The sequence below is a fragment of the Nyctibius grandis genome, unplaced genomic scaffold (assembly GCF_013368605.1).
Source record: "Nyctibius grandis isolate bNycGra1 unplaced genomic scaffold, bNycGra1.pri scaffold_87_arrow_ctg1, whole genome shotgun sequence".
NCBI classification, from domain to species: Eukaryota; Metazoa; Chordata; class Aves; order Nyctibiiformes; family Nyctibiidae; genus Nyctibius; species Nyctibius grandis.
Genome location: NW_027167610.1, coordinates 101,253 through 121,677, shown reverse-complemented (window position 1 = coordinate 121,677; position 20,425 = coordinate 101,253). Strand labels below are relative to the sequence as shown.

Sequence of the window (20,425 nt, the reverse complement as noted above, 5' to 3'; positions counted from 1 at the left end):
CCTCCATCCATCCCATCATCCTCCTCCCCGGACGTGTGGCTCCTCCCCCACTTCTCCTCGTCCCACCCAACCAACCCCTTGGCCACCACCATCCCCCATCCATGCGCTGTGCTTGGGGGGGGGGTGTGGCAGGAGGTGACCCTATGGGGGGGCTTTGGAGGGGCAGGTGGGTCAAGGGGGGGGTCCCAGAGTGGGGCTGGGGTTGGGGTGAGCGGAGGAGGAGTCAAGAGGGGTCATGGGTTGGGTTGGGTTGGCCTTTGGGAGCGATTATGGGGGCAGTTGGGTTGACCCCAGAGAGGGGTCATGAGTTGGGTTGACCCTAGAAGAGGGGTCATGAGTTGGGTTGACCCTAGAAAAGGGGTCATGGGTCAGGTTGACCTTTAGGAGCAATTATGGGGGCAGTTGGGTTGGGTTGACCCCCAGAGAGAGGTCATGAGTGAGGTTGACCCTAAAGAGGGGTCATGAGTTGGATTGACCCTAAAGAGGGGTCATGAGTTGGGTTGACCCTAGAAGAGTGGTCATGGGTCGGGTTGACCCTAAAGAGGGGTCATGGGTCAGGTTGACCCTAAAGAGGGGTCATGGGTCAGGTTGACCCTAAAGAGGGGTCATGGGTTGGGTTGACCCTAGAAGATGGGTGATGAGTTGGGTTGACCCTAGAAGAGGGGTCATGAGTTGGGTTGACCCTAGAAGACGGGTCATGAGTTGGGTTGACCCTAGAAGACGGGTCATGGGTCAGGTTGACCCTAAAGAGGAGTCATGGGTCAGGTTGACCCTAAAGAGGGGTCATGGGTTGGGTTAGGAAGACCCTAGAGAAGGATTATGGGGGCAGTTGGGTTGGGTTGACCCTAGTGAGGGGTCTTGGTTCTAGAGGTGGGGGGGGTCATGGGTGGGCCCCAGAGCGGGGTCAGGGGTCAGGTTGGTGGGTGGGGTTGGGTTGACCCGTCCTGGACCCCCCCCCCCCCGCTGCTCGCTGGTCCTGGGGGGGGTCATGGGGGGGGGGGTCAATGGGGGGGGCCCATTCCCACCGCGCATCTGAGGTGACGCCATTACCCGCCCGACTAACCTGCTAACCACCCATCCAACCAGCTAACCACCACCCACCCAACCAGCTAACCAACCACCCAACCAGCCAACCACCCACCCACCCAGCTAACCAACCACCCACCCAACCAGTTAACCAACTAGCCAACCACCACCCACCCAACCAGCTAACCAACCACCCCTCCAACCAGCTAACCAATCACTCAAACAGCTAACCACCCATCCAGCTAGCTAACCAGCTGGTCAACCCGCTAACCAACCACCCAGCCGGCTACCCACCACCTAGCCAACCAGTTAACATCCCACCCACCCAACTAACCAACCACCCATGCAAACAGCTAAGCCACCAACCAGCTAACTACTGCCCACCCAGCCAGCTAACCAACCATCTGACCACCCAACTAACCAGCTAACTAGCCACCCGACCAGCTAACAACCCATCTGACCACTCACCTGCCATCCATCCAACCAGCTAACCAACCAACCGACCACCTAACTCACCTGATAACTGCCAGCCAGCTAACCAACCCATCGCCCAGCTAACCAGCTAACCAACTGACCCGCTGCCCAGCTCACCCACCACCCGATCACCCAACTAACCACCCACCCAACTAACCAACCACCCATCCAACCAGCTAACTACCCACCCACCCAACCAACCTGCCACCCACCCAACCACCCCACCAAGGACCCCCTCAACCACCCAACCACCCCACTGGTGACCCAACCACCCCTTCAACCACCCAACCACCCTCTCAACCACCCAACCACCCTGTCAATGACCCAACTACCCCGTCAATGACCCAACCACCCCATCCAAGACCCAACTACCCCATCAACCACCCCATCAATGACCCAACCACCCCACTGGTGACCCAACCACCCCATCAAGTACCCACCCACCCCATCAATGACCCAACCACCCCACTGGTGACCCAACCACCCCATCAAGTACCCACCCACCCCGTCAACGACCCAACCACCCTATCCAAGACCCAACTACCCCATCAACCACCCCATCAATGACCCAACCATCCTCTCAACTACCCAACACCGTCAATGACCCAACCGTCCCACCAATGACCCAACCGCCCCCTCAATGACCCAGCCGCCCCCTCAATGACCCAGCCGCCCCACCAATGACCCAACCGCCCCCCAATGACCCAACCGCCCCCTCAATGACCCAACCGTCCCACCAATGACCCAACCACCCCCTCAATGACCCAGCCGCCCCACCAATGACCCAACCGCCCCCCAATGACCCAACCACTCCCTCAATGACCCAACCGTCCCACCAATGACCCAACCGCCCCCTCAATGACCCAACCGCCCCACCAATGACCCAACCGCCCCACCAATGACCCAACCGTCCCCTTAATGACCCAACCGTCCCATCAATGACCCGACCATCCCACCAATGACCCAACCGTCCTACCAATGACCCAACAGCCCCACCAATGACCCAACCGCCCCACCAATGACCCAACCGCCCCACCAATGACCCAACTGCCCCACCAATGACCCAACCGCCCCACCAATGACCCAACCGCCCCACCAATGACCCAACCGTCCCCTTAATGACCCAACCGTCCCATCAATGACCCGACCATCCCACCAATGACCCAACCGTCCTACCAATGACCCAACCGCCCCACCAATGACCCAACCGCCCCACCAATGACCCAACCGCCCCCTCAATGACCCAACTGCCCCACCAATGACCCAACCGCCCCACCAATGACCCAACCGCCCCACCAATGACCCAACCGCCCCCTCAATGACCCAACTGCCCCACCAATGACCCAACCGCCCCACCAATGACCCAACCGCCCCACCAATGACCCAACCGTCCCCTTAATGACCCAACCGTCCCATCAATGACCCGACCATCCCACCAATGACCCAACCGTCCTACCAATGACCCAACCGCCCCACCAATGACCCAACCACCACCACCAACCCCACCCATCACCACGCCCCTACCCCGCCACCGCCCCCCATCACGCCCCGTGGCCGAGGAACCACCCCCACTTAGATTTCCCGCCCCGCGGGGGCCCCGCCGCAGCGCCGCCGCCGCGCCCCCACGCTGCCCCCCCCCCCACCCAACCCCGTGCCGTGGGGGGGGGGGCCGAGGGGGTCCCCCCGCCCCCCCCGAGCTCTGTATCGCCCCCTCGTGGTCTGTGATGTATTTGCTACGAAACCCATATGCCACAAACGCACCTGCCTCCGTCTCCTTCCTTCCTCCTCCTTGGGACGGGGCGGGGGGGACGGGGGGGGTCCCTATGGCTCCTATATGGTTCCTACAGCCTGTATGGCTCCCTATCGCCCCCTACAGCCCCTATAGGTCCGTAGAGTCTCCAACAGCCCCCCAGAACCCCACACACAAGGTCCTGCCCCCTCCACCATCCCCTACAGCCCCTATAGATCCGTGGGGTGTCCTACAACCCTACGGAGCCCATATGGCCCCATACAGCCTGTATGGCTCCCTAACGCCCCCTACAGCCCCTATAGATCCATAGAGTGTGCTACAACCCTACGGAGCCCATATGGCCCCATACAGCCTGTATGGCTCCCTAACGCCCCCTACAGCCCCTATAGATCCATAGAGTGTGCTACAACCCTACGGAGCCCATATGGCCCCATACAGCCTGTATGGCTCCCTAACGCCCCCTACAGCCCCTATAGGTCCGTAGAGTCTCCAACAGCCCCCCAGAACCCCCCACACAAAGTCCTGCCTCCCTCCACCATCCCCTACAGCCCCTATAGATCCATGGGGTGTCCTACAACCCCACGGAGCCCATATGCCCCCATACAGCCTATATGGCTCCCTACAGCCCCTATAGATCCATGGACTCTCCTATGACCTTATAGAGTCCATATGTACCTATACAGCCTATATGGCTCCCTATCGCCCCCTATAGCCCCTATAGATCCATGGACTCTCCTAGGACCTTGTAGACCCCATATGGCCCCATACAGCCCCTATAGATCCATGGACTCTTCTATGACCTTATAGAGTCCATATGCCCCCATACAGCCTGTATGGCTCCCTATCGCCCCCTACAGCCCCTATAGGTCCGTAGAGTCTCCAACAGCCCCCCAGAACCCCCCACACAAGGTCCTGCCCCCTCCACCATCCCCTACAGCCCCTATAGATCCATGGGGTGTCCTACAACCCTATGGAGCCCATATGGCCCCATACAGCCTGTATGGCTCCCTAACGCCCCCTACAGCCCCTATAGGTCCGTAGAGTCTCCAACAGCCCCCCAGAACCCCCTCACACAAGGTCCTGCCCCCCCTCCACCATCCCCTACAGCCCCTATAGATCCGTGGGGTGTCCTACAACCCTACGGAGCCCATATGGCCCCATACAGCCTGTATGGCTCCCTAACGCCCCCTACAGCCCCTATAGATCCATAGAGTGTGCTACAACCCTACGGAGCCCATATGGCCCCATACAGCCTGTATGGCTCCCTATCTCCCCCTACAGCCCCTATAGGTCCGTAGAGTCTCCAACAGCCCCCCAGAACCCCCTCACACAAGGTCCTGCCCCCCTCCACCATCCCCTACAGCCCCTATAGATCCGTGGGGTGTCCTACAACCCTACGGAGCCCATATGGCCCCATACAGCCTGTATGACTCCCTACAGCCCCTATAGATCCATGGACTCTTCTATGACCTTATGGAGTCCATATATCCCTATACAGCCTATATGGCCCCCTACAGCCCCTATAGCTCCATAGAGTGTCCTATAACCCTACAGAGCCCATATGCCCCCATACAGCCTATATGGCTCCCTATCGCCCCCTACAGCCCCTATAGATCCATGGAGCGTCCTACAACCCTATAGAGCCCATATGGCCCCATAGAGCCTATATGGCCCCCTAGAGCCCCTATAGATCCATAGAGTGTCCTACAACCCTATAGAGCCCATATGGCCCCATACAGCCTATATGGCTCCCTATCACCCCCTACAGCCCCTATAGATCCATGGATTCTCCTATGGCCTTATAGAGTCCATATGTACCTATACAGCCTATATGGCTCCCTATCGCCCCCTATACCCCTGTAGATTCATAGAGTGTCCTACAACCCTACAGAGCCCATATGGCCCTATACAGCCTATATGGCCCCCTACAGCCCCTATAGGTCCATGGAGTGTCCTACAACCCTATAGAGCCCATATGGCCCCATACAGCCCATATGGCTCCCTATCGCCCCCTACAGCCCCTATAGGTCCGTAGAGTCTCCAACAGCCCCCCAGAACCCCACACACAAGGTCCCGCCCCCCTCCACCATCCCCTACAGCCCCTATAGGTCCCCAAGGAGCCAGGACCGCCCGGAGAGGTGGCACGAAAACGGGGCCGTTTCCTTAAAAATTTAATGGGGTGCTGGGGGCGGGGCCAAGGCACGAGGGGGCGGGGCCAAGGCACTGGGGGGGCGGGGCCAAGGCACCGGGGGGTTCCGCCCCCTCCGGTCAGGGGTCGGGGAGGTCGTCGGCGAGGAGCATGGGGGAGCCGAGCTGGAGGTCGCGCTGGAGGCTCTCGAGGGCGGCGGGGCTGAGGCGGTGGACCTCCAGCCAATCGGCGAGCAGCGAGGCCGAGAGCGGCGCCGAATCGCCTTGGCTGGCGCGGGGAGGGGGGCGTGGCCTCAGCAGGGATGCCGGGGACCCCTCCCCGGTGCCAGGGATCCCCCCCCCGGTGCCGGGGGGTCCCACCGGGACGCCGCGGTGCCCCACCAGCACCATGGACAGCGGACGCGTGGCCACCATGGACAGCGGACACGTGGCCACCCCGTGTCCCCTCTTACCTGTCCTTGGTGTCCCCCACCATGTCCAGCGATTGGCTGAGGAACTCCTCCAGGTCGAAGCCCACCCCGTAGCCGGCCCCGCTCCCCTTGGGGGTCACCGAAAAGACGGGGGGCAGCAGGTCCTCCACCTATGATGATGATGATGGTCAACATGGAGGCCAAGCCGTGCCACCTGGGTGTCCCCAAGCCGGGGGGACACTGCGACCCTCACCTGGGACTTGGAGAGCTGCTGGGTGACGGTGGCCACGTCAGGGTCTGCCGGGAGGGGGGCGGCAGCCGGGGGGGGCTCCGGCCACGCCTCGGGGCCCGCCCAGCTTTCGGGGGGTCCCCCGCAAGGTTGGGGGCAAGGAGGAGGAGGTGGGGCGGGGGCCCGGGGAGGGGCCGGGGGGCGAGGAGGGGCCCCGTCCCGCATCTTGGTCCAGCGCTCGAGGAGGTGGCGGTCGTCGTCGGTGAGGACGAGGCCCCGGAGCCCCTCGCCGCGGCCTCGGGGCTCGCGCCGCTCCCGCTCCCGCTGCTTCTTCTCCCGTTCCTTCGCCCGCTCCTGCCGCCGGCGGCGCTTCTCCTCCCGCTCCCGCTGCCGCTCCGCCGCCGTCACCGGCTTCCGGCCCTCCGGCGCCTCCGGGGCCGCGCACGGCGGCTCTGCAGGAGGTCGGGGATGGAGCCACCAACTCAACCTCAACCAACCCAACCCAACCCCAACCAACCCCCAACCAACCCTGGGACCCAGGAGACCAGGGGTGGAGCCACCAACCCAACCCAACCCCAACCAACCCAACCCAACCCAACCCCAACCAACCCCAACCAACCCCTGGGACCCAAGAGACCAGGGATGGAGCCACCAACTCAACCTCAACCAACCCAACCCCAACACAACCAACCCCTGGGACCCAGGAGACCAGGGATGGAGCCGCCAACCCAACCCAACCAGCCCCAACCAACCCAACCAACCCAACCCCAACCAACCCCTGGGACCCAAGAGACCAGGGATGGAGCTACCAACCCAACCCAACCAGCCCAAACCAACGCCAACCAGCCCCTGGGACCCAGGAGACCAGGGGTGGAGCCACCAACCCAACCAGCCCCAACCAACCCTGGGACCCAAGAGACCAGGGATGGAGCCACCAACCCAACCCCAACCCCAACCAACCCAACCCCAACCAACCCTGGGACCCAAGAGACCAGGGATGGAGCCACCAACTCAACCCCAACCAGCCCCAACCAACCCTGGGACCCAAGAGACCAGGGATGGAGCCACCAACTCAACCCCAACCAACCCCAACCAACCCTGGGACCCAAGAGACCCGGGGTGGAGCCACCAACCCAACCCCAACCAACACCTGGGACCCAAGAGACCAGGGATGAAGCCACCAACCCAACCCCAACCAACATCTGGCAACCAAGGAGCCACCAACCCAACTCTTCAACCCTTCAGGGGACGCAGACGTCCGGGCGCCCCCTCACCTTTGCTCTTGTTCCTCATGGCCGACTTGAGCAGAGCAGCCTTGAGGGCGGCCTTGGTGTCGTCGGAGATGGCTCCATCCCGCTTGGGCGCCACGGGAGCCCCCGGCTCCGCCTTCACCCGGGGAGAGTCCATTGGGCAATCAGGGGCAGGGGCGGGGCCAGGGCTCGGCATGTCCACGTCGGCGCAGGGCCAGGCCGGGCCAACACTGGCCACCGTGGCATTGGGCACATTGACATTGGCTGCGTTGACATTGGCCATGGTGGCACTGACGTTGGCCATGGCGGTGTTGGCCACGTTGACGTTAGTGTTGGCCATGGTGGCACTGATGTTGGCCATGTTGACGCTGGCCATGTTGACGCTGGCCACGTTGACACCGGCATTGGCCACGTTGACGCTGGAGTTGCCCCTGTTGACGTTGCCCATGTTGACGCTGGCGTTGGCCATGTTGACGCTGGAGTTGCTCACGTTGACGCTGGCCATGTTGACGTTGGCATTGGCCATGTTGACGCTTGCGTTGGCCATGTTGATGTTGGCCATGGCGACACTGGAGTTGCCCACGTTGGCGCTGGCCATGTTGACGTCGGCGTTGGCCATGTTGACGCTTGCGTTGGCCATGTTGACGTTGGTTGCGTTGACGCCGCCGTTGGCTGCGCTGACGTCACCCACGGGGACGCTAACGTTGGCCACGGCGCCGCCGGCCGCGTTGACGCCGGCGCCCCCAGCCGGCGCGAAGGCGATCTGCCGCCGGATGCCGTCGCGGCGAGCGTGGAAGTCGGCGATCTCGGCCACGATGGCCGCCTTGATCTCCTCCTTGGTGAGCACCCGGCGGTCGAAGGCGAAGTCGAAGGCGGGGACGCACTCGGGCTCGTCCTCGGGGTCGTGGTACTTGGCCAGGAACGGGTGCCGCAGCGCCTCGTCCACCCCCACCCTCTCCCGCGGGTCGAAGCGCAACATCCGGCCCAGCAGCGCCAACGCCGCCGGCTCGGCGTCGCCGAAGAGGTTCTCCCACGGCACCGCCGGCCGCGGCGGCAGGCTCTGCACGTAGGCCCGCACCCTCTCGGCGCCGATGGCGGCCATGACGGCGGCCGGCGGCGTTCCCAGCACGGCCATGATGAGCTGCAGCTGGTGGACGTAGTTCCTCCCCGGGAAGAGCTGCCGGCGGCCCAACATCTCGGCGAAGATGCACCCGACCGACCACATGTCGATGGCGCGGGTGTAGCGGTGGAGCGAGAGCAGCAGCTCCGGCGCCCGGTACCAGCGGGTGGCCACGTACTCGGTGAGGAAGGCCTTGGCGTGCCGCGGGTCGGCCCCCAGCCCCCTGGCCATGCCAAAGTCGCCGATCTTCAGCTCGCAGTTCTCGTTGACCAGGAGGTTGCTGGGCTTCAGGTCGCGGTGGAGGACGTTGGCCGAGTGGATGTACTTGAGGCCGCGCAGGAGCTGGTAGAGGAAGTAGCGGACGTGCTCCAGCGTCAGCGGCTGCGCCGAGTGGATGATCTGGTGGAGGTCGCTCTCCATCAGGTCCAGCACCACGTAGCTGCAGGCAGGAAGGAGGATCCAGACGTCCGGGAGGGGCTGGAGACGTCCCCATGGGGGCCACCACCACCCTGTGAACCTGGGTGGCCAGGTGGGCTCCGTCCCACGTGTCCTGCTGCCCCCCCAAGAGGACCCAGGTGTCCACAAGGGGCTGGGAACGTCCCTATGGGGGCCACCACCCCCCCGTGAACCTGGGTGCCCAGGTGAGCTCCATCCCACGTGTCCTGCTGCCCCCCCAAGAGGACCCAGGTGTCCGGGAGGGGCTGGAGACGTCCCCATGGGGGCCACCACCCCCCTGTGAACCTGGGTGGCCAGGTGGGCTCCGTCCCACGTGTCCTGCTGCCCCCCCAAGAGGACCCAGGTGTCCGGGAGGACTGGAGACGTCCCTATGGGGGCCACCACCACCCTGTGAACCTGGGTGGCCAGGTGGGCTCTGTCCCACGTGTCCTGCTGCCCCCCCAAGAGGACCCAGGTGTCCACGAGGGGCTGGAGACGTCCCCATGGGGGCCACCACCCCCCCGTGAAACTGGGTGGCCAGGTGGGCTCCGTCCCACGTGTCCTGCTGCCCCCCCCAAGAGGACCCAGGTGTCCACGAGGGGCTGGGAACGTCCCTATGGGGGCCACCACCCCCCCGTGAACCTGGGTGCCTAGGTGGGCTCCGTCCCACGTGTCCTGCTGCCCCCCCCAAGAGGACCCAGGTGTCCAGGAGGGGCTGGGAATGTCCCTATGGGGGCCACCACCCCCCCGTGAACCTGGGTGGCCAGGTGGGCTCCGTCCCACGTGTCCTGCTGCCCCCCCAAGAGGACCCAGGTGTTCACGAGGGGCTGGGAACGTCCCCATGGGGGCCACCACCCCCATGTGAACCTGGGTGGCCAGGTGGGCTCCGTCCCACATGTCCTGCTGCCCCCCCAAGAGGACCCAGGTGTCCACGAGGGGCTGGGAACGTCCCCATGGGGGCCACCACCCCCCCGTGAACCTGGATGGCCAGGTGGGCTTCATCCCACGTGTCCTGCTGCCCCCCCAAGAGGACCCAGGTGTCCACGAGGGGCTGGGAACGTCCCTATGGGGGCCACCACCCCCTGATGGACCCAGCTGGCCAAGCGGGCTCCATCCCACATGTTCTGCCCTATGAGAGCACCCGGGAAGGGACGGAGACGTCCCTATGGGGGTCCACCACCACCTGCTGGACCCAGGCTCCTGGGGGGACACTGCGGGGGGGACCCACGCGTCCGGGGCACGCACACGGAGCGGAACTCGCCGTAAGGGACGGTGGGCTTGAGGATGTCCTTGATGCCGATGATGTTGTCGTGCTTGAAGTGCTTGAGGATCTTCAGCTCCCGCAGGGTCCGCTTGGCGTTGGTCACCACGTCAAAGGCGTTGGGGATCTTCTTGATGGCCACCTGCTGGCCTGACGTCCCGTGGACCAAGGTCACCCACCCTGGCGTCCCCCAGGGCGCCCACCCCAGCACCCAGGAAGGCCACGGGTGTCCAGGAAGCCCCAACCAAGGGGACCCAGGTGTCTGGGTGACCCCCAACCAAGGGGATCCAGGTGTCCAGGGACCCCCAACCAAGGGGACCCAGGTGTCTGGGTGACCCCCATCACCCACCAGCGGGACCCAGGTGTCCAAGGACCCCCCTGGTCTTCCACCCAAGGTGACCCAGGTGTCCAGGGACCCCCACCCAATGGGACCCAGGTGTCCAGGGACCCCCATCTCCCACCAACGGGACCCAGGTGTCCAGAGACCCCCACCCAAGGAGACCCAGGTGTCCAGGGGCCCCCTGATCTCCCACCCAGGGTCACCCAGGTGTCTAGAGACCCCCAATCAAGGGGACCCAGGTGTCTGGGTGACCCCCATCTCCCACCCAACGTGACCCAGGTGTCCAGGGACCCCCAACCAAGGGCACCCAGGTGTCCAGGGACCCCCTGATCTCCCACCCAGGGTCACCCAGGTGTCTAGAGACCCCCAATCAAGGGGACCCAGCTGTCTGGGTGACCCCCATCACCCACCCAACGGGACCCAGGTGTCCAGGGACCCCCAACCAAGGGGATCCAGGTGTCCAGGGACCCCCAACCAAGGGCACCCAGGTGTCCAGGGACCCCTCTATCTCCCACCCAATGGGACCCAGGTGTCCATGGACCCCCCGATCTCCCACCCAGGGTCACCCAGGTATCCAGGGACCCCCACCCAAAGGGATCCAGGTGTCCAGGGACCCCCATCTCCCACCCAAGGGGACCCAGGTGTCCAGAGACCCCCAACCAAGGGGACCCAGGTGTCCAGGGACCCCCATCTCCCACCCAACGGGACCCAGGTGTCCAGGGACCCCCCCCATCACCCACCAATGGGACCCAGGTGTCCATGGACCCCCCTATCTCCCACCCAAGGTCACCCAGGTGTCCAGGGACCCCCACCCAAGGGGATCCAGGTGTCCAGGGGCCCCCTGATCTCCCACCCAGGGTCACCCAGGTGTCTAGAGACCCCCAACCAAGGGGACCCAGGTGTCTGGGTGACCCCCATCACCCACCCAATGGGACCCAGGTGTCCAGGGACCCCCACCCAACGGGACCCAGGTGTCCAGGGACCCCCAACCAAGGGGATCCAGGTGTCCAGGGACCCCCAACCAAGGGGATCCAGGTGTCCAGGGACCCCTCTATCTCCCACCCAAGGGGACTCAGGTGTCTGTGGACTCCCCCCATCTTCCACCCAATGGGACCCAGGTGTCCATGGACTCCCTGATCACCCACCCAGGGTCACCCAGGTGTCCAGAGACCCCCACCCAAGGGGACCCAGGTGTCCAGGGACCCCCTGATCTCCCACCCAAGGGGACTCAGGTGTCCATGGACCCCCTATCTCCCACCCAGGGGCACCCAGGTATCCAGGGACCCCCACCCAAAGGGATCCAGGTGTCCAGGGACCCCCGATCTCCCACCCAAGGGGACCCAGGAGTCCATGGACCCCCCGATCTCCCACCCAGGGGCACCCAGGTGTCCATGGACCCCCCATCTCCCACCCAGGGTCACCCAGGTGTCTAGAGACCCCCACCCAAGGGGACCCAGGTGTCTGGGTGACCCCCATCACCCACCCAATGGGGCCCAGGTGTCCAAGAACCCCCTGATCTCCCACCCAGGGTCACCCAGGTGCCGCGGGGGACCCCGCGCGCCCCCTCACCGGTGTCGCGGCGCCGGGCGGAGCTGACCACGCCGTAGGCGCCGGTGCCGATGGTCTCGATGACCTCGTACTCGTCCCCCACCTCGAAGGTGACGTCGAGCGCCCGCGCCTTCAGCAGGGCCAAGGGGCCACCGCTGGCCCCCGAGCCCCGCCCGGGAGGGTCCCGCCGGCCACCGGCCTCCGCCTCCGCCTCCGCCATGGCGCCTGCGTCACCCCGTCAGGGCACGGGGACCGGGACACGCGCGGGCCCACCCCAGGGACCCCCACGGACCCCCCCCCAAGCGCCCAGGCCCCACACCCACCCTGCCCTCGCCCCACGGTGGCCCAGGGCCGGGCCGCGGTCGCCCTGACGGTGGCCGGTGGGGCGGTTGCCATGGCGATGGGGCGGTTGCCATGGCAACGGGGGACCCCCCGCCCCGGGGACCACTCACCTCCCTCCCGCCGGCGCCGCCGCCCGCTCCCGCCGCTCCCGGATATGGCGTCGCCTGGACACGCCCCGCCCCCTTCCACGCCACCGACCAATCAGGGGGCCTCCCACGCCCCAGGCCACGCCCCCTCCCTCTCACCCTCAGCCCTACGGCTTCCCCAGACCACGCCCCCTCCGCTCCCGCTGGCCACACCCTCAACCCCACCAGCCAATCAGCGCACGGGGGGAGGGCGTGGCTTAGAGGGGGCCACGCCCCCTTCTCCCCGCTGTTGCTAAGGGGCGGGCGTTGCTATTGGGCGGGAGTTGCTAAGGGGCGGGCGTTGCCAAGGGGGCGTTGCTACGGGGGGAGCGTTGCTGATAGGTGGGGGATAGCGGAAGTGACGTCACAGCGGGCGGGGCTCGGCAGCCGCACACGCGGCCCAGCAGGGTGCCCCCCAGCGCAGGCCAGCGCCTGCCCCACAGGTAAGGGGGGGCCCGGACCCCCACCCCCCCGTGCCGGGGGGCGCCCCCAGCCCCCCCTGAGCTCTGCGTGTCCCCCCCCACCCCAGGCTGCCCCATGGACGCCCCGACCGGAGCCGCTGAGGAGACCCCCGAGGAGCCGGCGGCAGGTGAGACCCTCGGGGGACCCCCGGCCCCTCCCCGGGGGGGCAGAACCAGGGTCTCGGGCCCCCAGGACCCCTCGGGTCACCCCGGGACGCGGTAGGGGAGGACGCCCCCCACCGTCCCCGTGGTCCCTGACACCCCCCTCCCCTCCCCACCGCAGCCGGCCCCCCCCCCGCCGCCGCCCCCCGCCCGCCCCAACACCTGCGGCGAGTGCGGCAAGCGCTTCTCCTGGCCCTCCCTCCTGGCCGAACACCTCCGCACCCACACGGGCGAGCGGCCCTACCGCTGCGGCGAGTGCGGCAAGAGCTTTGGCCGGAGCTCCCACCTGGCCCAACATCTCCGCACCCACACGGGCGAGCGGCCCCACCGCTGCGGCGAGTGTGGCAAGAGCTTCTTCCTGCGCTCCCACCTGGCCCAGCACCTCCGCACCCACACGGGCGAGCGGCCCTACCGCTGCGGCGAGTGCGGCAAGAGCTTCGGCTGGAGCTCCAGCCTGGCGCAGCACCGGCGCACGCACACGGGCGAGCGGCCCTTCCGCTGCGGCGAGTGCGGCCGGGCCTTCAGCCGGAGCACCCACCTGGCCAAGCACCAGCGGGCCCACACGGGCCAGCGGCCCTTCGCCTGTGGCCAGTGCGGCAAGGCCTTCTACAGCAGCTCCGACCTCCTCCAGCACCAAGCGGCCCGCTCGGGCGAGCAGCCCTACCGCTGCGGCGAGTGCGGCAAGAGCTTCACCTCGAGCTGCAACCTGGTGGAGCACCAGCGCGCGCACACGGGCGAGCGGCCCTACCGCTGCGGCGAGTGTGGCAAGAGCTTCAGGCATAGCACCAGCCTGGCCAAGCACCAGCGGGCCCACACGGGCCAGCGGCCCTTCGCCTGCGGCCAGTGCAGCAAGGCCTTCTACAGCAGCTCCGACCTCCTCCGGCACCAAGCGGCCCACACGGGCGAGCGGCCCCACTGCTGCGGCGAGTGTGGCAAGAGCTTCAGCTGGAGCTCCAGCCTGGCCCGGCACCTCCGCACGCACTCGGGCGAGCGGCCCTACCGCTGCGGCGAGTGCGGCAAGAGCTTCATCTGGAGATCCCACCTGGCCCAGCACGTCCGCACCCACACGGGCGAGCGGCCCTACCGCTGCGGCGAGTGCGGCAAGAGCTTCGGCCAGCGCGGCCACCTCCTCAAGCACAGCAGGACGCACGCGGGCGAGAAGCGCTTCCGCTGCGGCGAGTGCGGGATGGACTGCGTGCGGAGCACCGACCTGGACCGGCACCGGAGCATCCACACCGGGAAGAAGCCGTACGAATGCGGCGAGTGCGGGAAGGCCTTTGAGCGGCGCGACGACGTGGAGCAGCACCGGAGGACCCACACGGGCGAGAAGCCCTTCCGCTGCGGCGAGTGCGGGAAGGGCTTCGTCAGGAGCTCCTCCCTGCTGAGTCACCAGCACATCCACAGCGAGGAGAAGCCCTACGGCTGCGGCGTGTGCGGGCGGCGCTTCAGCCAGAGATACCACGTCATCGCCCACGAGAGGGTGCACCTGAAGGAGGCCCAGGGGGCGGCGGGGGGGGGGCAGGCGGGTTTGGAGGCGTTGGAGGGGCGCCCAAAGACCAAGAGACGTGGGGCGCCCCACGGTCTGGAGGTGTCGGAGGGGGACCCGCAGCCCGGGAACCTGGGGGTGCTCCAGGGGTTGGAGATGGTGGAGGAGCCCCCCAAGAGCAGGAGGCCCAAGGGGCAGCGACGGCTGGGGGGGCGGCCCATGGAGGAGCACCCCATGACCAGGAGGTCCAAGGGGCAGCCACAGTTGGGGGCGCCCCCAAGGAGGAGCACCCCAAGGAGGAGCACCCCAAGGAGGAGCACCCCATTGGCTGAGGGGGTGGCTGTGGCTGGGGTGGGGATTGGCCAAGAGCCAAACGTGTGATGGGATTTGGCGAGGAGGATTGTGAACACGCTCAAGTGACTTGCACCTGGGGTGTCGAAAACCACATCTATCACGCTAGTAACTGTTGTTCAGTCGTGTGTGCTGGACAAGTAGAGCATCTGCATTCAGACGACACAGGCCTGTGATAAGACTCAGGGGCACCCAATTGTTCATGCCTGAGATTCCTGCCCTGCTGTGAGGAGGTCAAAGCGCAGTGGAAAACTGCCGCCTGCAAGAACCCCCCGATATCCAGGCGGAGGCAGCAGGCTCGGAATCTCTCGCTCTCTCGAGCAGGAACCGAGCTCCGCGGTGCCCGCGTCCCTCCTTTCGTGCCTGTGCCCCGGGTGCTGCTCCGGAGATCCCCCGGTTTGCGAGGGAACGGGGATGAATTTGCTCTTTGCATTTTATCCGTGGTCTTGTGGCTGTTCCTGCGTCCTGCCCGTGTCGGCTCACACATTTTGGCGTAGTCGGCAGGATCCAGGAGCAGCCACGCCAGGGCTGAAAAAGAAGTCGGGGACTGGGGAGGCCGTGACGGTGACTCCCCGCATGCCGGGATGGCCCAGTACTGAGGAGTGGGCCCCCGTGGCCACTCTCCTGGCTACGCTGGCCCCGCCAGAGCGTGGCCTGAAATAGATGACGGGGTGGCGGTTACCCCCCAGGCGACTGACACGTCTGTGCGCGGTGGCCATGGAAAACGGCATCAGATTCTTCTCGTAAATTAGCTGGAGACTGGGATGGTTGTTGGCTCCTGGTCTCAGAGCTACTCACCGTGAAAATGTTGCATTACAGAGCAGAGTGAGGGAATTAGAGAAGGAAGTCGGGACTTTACAGGATGCAAAGGTGATCACGCAATCACTAATTACTGCTCAGGCAGAGCGGTGCTGTGGGCTGCAAGATAATGTAGAGCGGTTGGCAGCACGTATTGCTGATAGACGGAGGGATAAATATGGAAATATTGAGAGTGAATCCTCGGACTCTGAGAGTGAGTTTGAATTTGATCCGGACGTAAAAGGCAGGGGGGTGGTGGAAGCCCGACCCCTCCTACAAATGCTGGGGCAGCAGGAACGGGCGGACGGGGGAGTGCAGGTCACACGTACTTACACTCCGAAAGAGTTCAGGGAGTTTTTAGAGATCTATCAGCAGAAGAGCGGGGAAGGCGTACTGGGGAGCTCGGGACAGTGAGGCTGCCTCTCTTCGTTTATTAGCAGCTGAAAAAGATTCATTAAGCCCTACGGCCCATGATGATCAGATCCAGCGGGGATGTGCTCGGTTGCAAAGTGCCCGGGGCCCTGCTGGGCGAGCCATTGCTGCACCTCCGCTGTGTCAGTGTGTCAGTTACGGGTGCGCTGTCTGGGCTGGATCCCGCCACCAACGCCTGAGCCGTCCCCATCCGCCGCAGCACATGGACACCTTCTTCCCACGTGCACCAGCGCACACGGGACGACACGAATTCAGCAGGTTCTGCACGTGCTGTTAAAACTGCTGCACACAACCACTGACACAGCCATTTATTTCCCATTAACGGTAATTAGGGGGTCCGGTACACACGCGTCCAGGCCCCGCGCCCCACGGACCCCCATAATAGGGGACCCAGGCCCCACACCCACCCTGCCCTCGCCCCACGGTGGCCCAGGGCCGGGCCGCGGTCGCCCTGGCGATGGCCGGTGGGGCGGTTGCCATGGCAACGGGGGACCCCCCGCCCCGGGGACGACTCACCTCCCTCCCACCGGGAGAGGGAGGGGGTGTGGCCTGGAGGCGCGGCCAAGGCGGGAGGCCCCCTGATTGGTCGGTGGCATGGAAGGGGGCGGGGCGTGGCCTGGCGACACCATATCCGGCTGAGTCGGCGCCTCCGGCTGTGTCTCTCTGTGACCCCGCCCCCCTCACCCTGGCCCCACCCCCAGGGGGTCCCACCCCACCCCATCCCCCCCCTCCCCAGACCACCACTCTCCAGTCCTGGGGGTTTCACCATCTTTATTCACCCGGCCAATGGCTGCGCAGGACCTTGGCCACTCCCCTGGCACTATTGCCCCGCCCCCTCCTGCTATCGCCCAATCCTGTGTCAGTCCCAGCCCCACCCCTCAGCCAATGGGGTGCTCCTCCTTGGGGCGCCCCCCCAGCCGTGGCTGCCCCTTGGACCTCCTGGTCATGGGGTGCTCCTCCATGGGGCGCCCCCCCAGCCGTCGCTGCCCCTTGGGCCTCCTGCTCTTGGGGGGCTCCTCCACCATCTCCAACCCCTGGAGCACCCCCAGGTTCCCGGGCTGCGGGTCCCCCTCCGACACCTCCAGACCGTGGGGCGCCCCACGTCTCTTGGTCTTTGGGCGCCCCTCCATCGCCTCCAAACCCGCCTGCCCCCCCCCCCGCCGCCCCCTGGGCCTCCTCCAGGTGCACCCTCTTGTGGGTGATGAGGTTGGAGCTCTGGCTGAAGCGCCGCCCGCACTCGCCGCAGCCGTAGGGCTTCTCCCCGGTGTGGGTCTTCTGGTGCTGCTCCAGGTCGGCGTGCCGCTCGAAGGCCCTCCTGCACCCGCCGCAGCGGAAGGGCTTCTCGCCGGCGTGTGTCCTGCTGTGCTTGAGGAGGTGGGAGCTCAGGGAGAAGCTCTTGCCGCACTCGCCGCAGAGGAAGGGCCGCTCACCCGTGTGCGTGCGGAGGTGCCGGGCCAGGCCGTAGCTCGAGATGAAGCTCTTGCCGCACTCGCCGCAGCGGTAGGGCCGCTCGCCCAAGTGGACCGCTTGGTGGTGGAGGAGTTCAGAGCTGCAGCAGAAGGCCTTGTCGCACTGGCCACAGGCGAAGGGCCGCTGGCCCGCGTGGGCCAGCTGGTGCTTGTCCAGGCTAGCGCTCCGGCTGAAGGCCTGGCCGCACTCGCCGCAGCGGTGGGGCCGCTCGCCCGTGTGCGTGCGCCGGTGCTGCACCAGGTTGGACTTCCAGCCGAAGCTCTTGCCGCACTCGCCGCAGCGGTAGGGCCGCTCGCCCGTGTGCGTCTGCCGGTGCTGGGCCAGGTTGGAGCTCACGGAGAAGCTCTTGCCGCAGTCGCCGCAGCGGTAGGGCCGCTCGCCCGTGTGGGTGCGGAGGTGCCGGGCCAGGGTGGAGCGCTCGGAGAAGCTCTTGCCGCAGTCGCCGCAGCAGTAGGGCCACTGGCCCGTGTGCGTGTGGAGGTGCCGGGCCAGGCTGGAGCGCTGGATGAAGCTCTTGCCGCACTCGCCGCAGCGGTGGGGCCGCTCACCCGTGTGCATGCGGAGGTGCCGGGCCAGGTGGGAGCGCAGGGAGAAGCTCTTGCCGCACTCGCCGCAGCGGTAGGGCCGCTCGCCCGTGTGGGTGCGGAGGTGACCGGCCAGGAGGGAGCGCTGGGAGAAGCGCTTGCCGCACTCGCCGCAGGTGTTGGGCCACTTGCCCCTCTGGGTGCGGAGGTGCCGCTCCATCTCCCCGCGGGCGGGGGGCGGCGGCGGGGGGGGGCCGGCTGTGGTGGGGAGGGGAGGGGGGTGTCAGGGACCACGGGGACGGTGGGGGGCGTCCTCCCCTACCGCGTCCCGGGGTGACCCGAGGGGTCCTGGGGGCCCGAGACCCTGGTTCTGCCCCCCCCGGGGAGGGGCCGGGGGTCCCCCGAGGGTCTCACCTGCCGCCGGCTCCTCGGGGGTCTCCTCAGCGGCTCCGGTCGGGGCGTCCATGGGGCAGCCTGGGGTGGGGGGGGACACGCAGAGGTCAGGGGGGGCTGGGGGCGCCCCCCGGCACGGGGGGGTGGGGGTCCGGGCCCCCCCTTACCTGTGGGGCAGGCGCTGGCCTGCGCTGGGGGGCACCCTGCTGGGCCGCGTGTGCGGCTGCCGAGCCCCGTCCTCTGTGACGTCACTTCCCCTATCCCCCACCTATCAGCAACGCTCCTCCCCGTAGCAACGCCCCCTTGGCAACGCCCGCCCCTTAGCAACTCCCGCCCAAAAGCAACGCCCGCCCCTTAGCAACAGCGGGGAGAAGCCACGCCCTCCCCCCGTGCGCTGATTGGCTGGTGGGGTTGAGGGTGTGGCCAGAGGGAGCGGAGGGGGCGTGGTCTGGGGAAGCCGTAGGGCTGAGGGTGAGAGGGAGGGGGCGTGGCCTGGGGCGTGGGAGGCCCTCTGATTGGTCGGTGGCGTGGAAGGGGGCGGGGCGTGTCCAGGCGGCGCCATATCCGGGAGCGGCGGGAGCGGGCGGCGGGCGCCGGCGGGAGGGAGGTGAGTGGTCCCCCGTTGCCATGGCAACCGCCCCGCCCCCTTTTCTTACCCCCTAATTAGCGTTAATGGGAAATAAACGGCTGAGTCGGCGCCTCCGGCAATATACAGCGGCACACAGTAAATACACATAGAAAAGGGAATAGACATATATATCTATAGAGTAATGCTGTAAATCAAGTGTCCCAGTCATCCTGTCGGGGGATGAAACCCCTCAGCCAGTCAGGCACCATCAGTAGATTGTTCCATTGGATGCTGTAAGTCCTGGAGATGTTGAACGTTGTCCTCCGTGCTGGCGGGTTCGTCAGTGACGTTGAGGTTGCATTTATGGTGTTGGAGGAGGAAATAGTCCCGTGTCAATCAATGTTCATTGGCATACAGTCGTTACTCAGAAAAAACAGCAAATGAAAAAACATCAATATCACAATCACTCAGCATAATATAATTGTATAATACAGCTACTGGCATGCTAATGAAACACATCGTTAAAAGATCTGCAGCTGTTGATCTTCCCTTAATATAAACAGCAGACGAGTTAATTACACCAAATCTAAGTATTGACGTGTTGGCCTTGCAGAGATGTATCCAAGGCATGTGCTTTTCTCAGATTGAACTTCAATTCCACGTTGGGTTTGTGACAGCAATAAAACCGTTCCAGTGCTCTCTCCTCTAGATAAGGTACAGGTAGTCGTCAAAGATGCCTGAAATACAAGAACTCGAGGATCCAATATCAACAAAAGATGTCAAATAAGAGAAGTACATGCCAATCTATTCCCCAAAACTGTATGGTGGTACTAGGGCTCTGTATTTTCTTTGCATTAGTTGCCCAGCCTTGGTCCTTTAAATGCACTTTCAGTGATTCAGCAGCTGCTGTGGAAGACCCTGGGCCCGCAAACAGCTGTGCTTTACTTGGGGAGCAGAAGATTTGCTTGGGACCACTGCACTGAGAATAGTTTTTGCTTGCTTCTAAGATAAAGGAGCCGAGACCAGTTCACAGGGCCCTTTGAAGCATGAAAGAAGTAAACATGTGTGGAAGGTCAGTTCTGAACACAGAGCTGCAAACAGGGAATGGTGGTTGTTATCTTCAACTGCATAGTCTGGCTCCTGCATTGCAGCAGTTAAAGAGGGTAGTAGAATAACAATAAAAAAAAATAAAACACCACCAAAACATAGGCCTTTCAGGGCCTTACTCCAGGGTTGTAAACTTTTGCTGATTTTTTTTTTTCTTATAAGAGTAACCGTGTCTGGAACAGTAACTGCATGGGGTGGGGGGTGGGGGACTTTAT

The 20,425-nt window shown here is 65.0% G+C and overlaps 3 protein-coding genes across 3 annotated transcripts; 1 reads left to right on the top strand and 2 right to left on the bottom strand.

The window, feature by feature from the left end:
• Nucleotides 1–5,404: 5,404 nt before the first annotated feature.
• MAPK7 (mitogen-activated protein kinase 7) lies at nucleotides 5,405–12,480 on the bottom strand. The gene is made up of 7 exons (XM_068424815.1): nucleotides 12,444–12,480; nucleotides 12,013–12,216; nucleotides 10,088–10,253; nucleotides 7,312–8,846; nucleotides 6,062–6,489; nucleotides 5,851–5,978; nucleotides 5,405–5,666 (listed from the first exon to the last, which is right to left on the bottom strand). The coding sequence occupies exons 2-7, from the start codon at nucleotides 12,209–12,211 to the stop codon at nucleotides 5,519–5,521; spliced, it is 2,604 nt and encodes an 867-aa protein (XP_068280916.1). The 5' UTR covers nucleotides 12,212–12,216; nucleotides 12,444–12,480; the 3' UTR covers nucleotides 5,405–5,518.
• On the top strand, nucleotides 12,386–15,355 carry LOC137677510 (zinc finger protein 271-like). Its single transcript, XM_068424812.1, has 4 exons — nucleotides 12,386–12,408; nucleotides 12,829–12,901; nucleotides 12,988–13,047; nucleotides 13,203–15,355. The coding sequence occupies exons 1-4, from the start codon at nucleotides 12,386–12,388 to the stop codon at nucleotides 14,946–14,948; spliced, it is 1,902 nt and encodes a 633-aa protein (XP_068280913.1). The 3' UTR covers nucleotides 14,949–15,355.
• A 1,564-nt stretch (nucleotides 15,356–16,919) lies between these two features.
• Nucleotides 16,920–18,772, bottom strand: LOC137677509 (zinc finger protein 436-like). Its single transcript, XM_068424811.1, has 3 exons — nucleotides 18,703–18,772; nucleotides 18,557–18,616; nucleotides 16,920–18,400 (listed from the first exon to the last, which is right to left on the bottom strand). The coding sequence occupies exons 2-3, from the start codon at nucleotides 18,606–18,608 to the stop codon at nucleotides 16,920–16,922; spliced, it is 1,533 nt and encodes a 510-aa protein (XP_068280912.1). The 5' UTR covers nucleotides 18,609–18,616; nucleotides 18,703–18,772.
• Nucleotides 18,773–20,425: the final 1,653 nt, after the last annotated feature.

Excerpts from the sequence above, each read along its gene's own strand:
- LOC137677509 (XM_068424811.1), bottom strand. The coding sequence starts at position 18,608 with ATGGACGCCCCGACCGGAGCCGCTGAGGAGACCCCCGAGGAGCCGGCG. Across the intron at positions 18,401-18,556 it reads CCCCGAGGAGCCGGCGGCAG|CCGGCCCCCCCCCGCCGCCG; the intron begins GTGAGACCCTCG and ends TCCCCACCACAG.
- MAPK7 (XM_068424815.1), bottom strand. The coding sequence starts at position 12,211 with ATGGCGGAGGCGGAGGCGGAGGCCGGTGGCCGGCGGGACCCTCCCGGG. Across the intron at positions 6,490-7,311 it reads CATGAGGAACAAGAGCAAAG|AGCCGCCGTGCGCGGCCCCG; the intron begins GTGAGGGGGCGC and ends GACCTCCTGCAG. Across the intron at positions 5,979-6,061 it reads AGCAGCTCTCCAAGTCCCAG|GTGGAGGACCTGCTGCCCCC; the intron begins GTGAGGGTCGCA and ends TCATCATCATAG.
- LOC137677510 (XM_068424812.1), top strand. The coding sequence starts at position 12,386 with ATGGCGATGGGGCGGTTGCCATG. Across the intron at positions 12,409-12,828 it reads GCGATGGGGCGGTTGCCATG|CGGGCGGGGCTCGGCAGCCG; the intron begins GCAACGGGGGAC and ends GTGACGTCACAG. Across the intron at positions 12,902-12,987 it reads GGCCAGCGCCTGCCCCACAG|GCTGCCCCATGGACGCCCCG; the intron begins GTAAGGGGGGGC and ends CCCCCACCCCAG.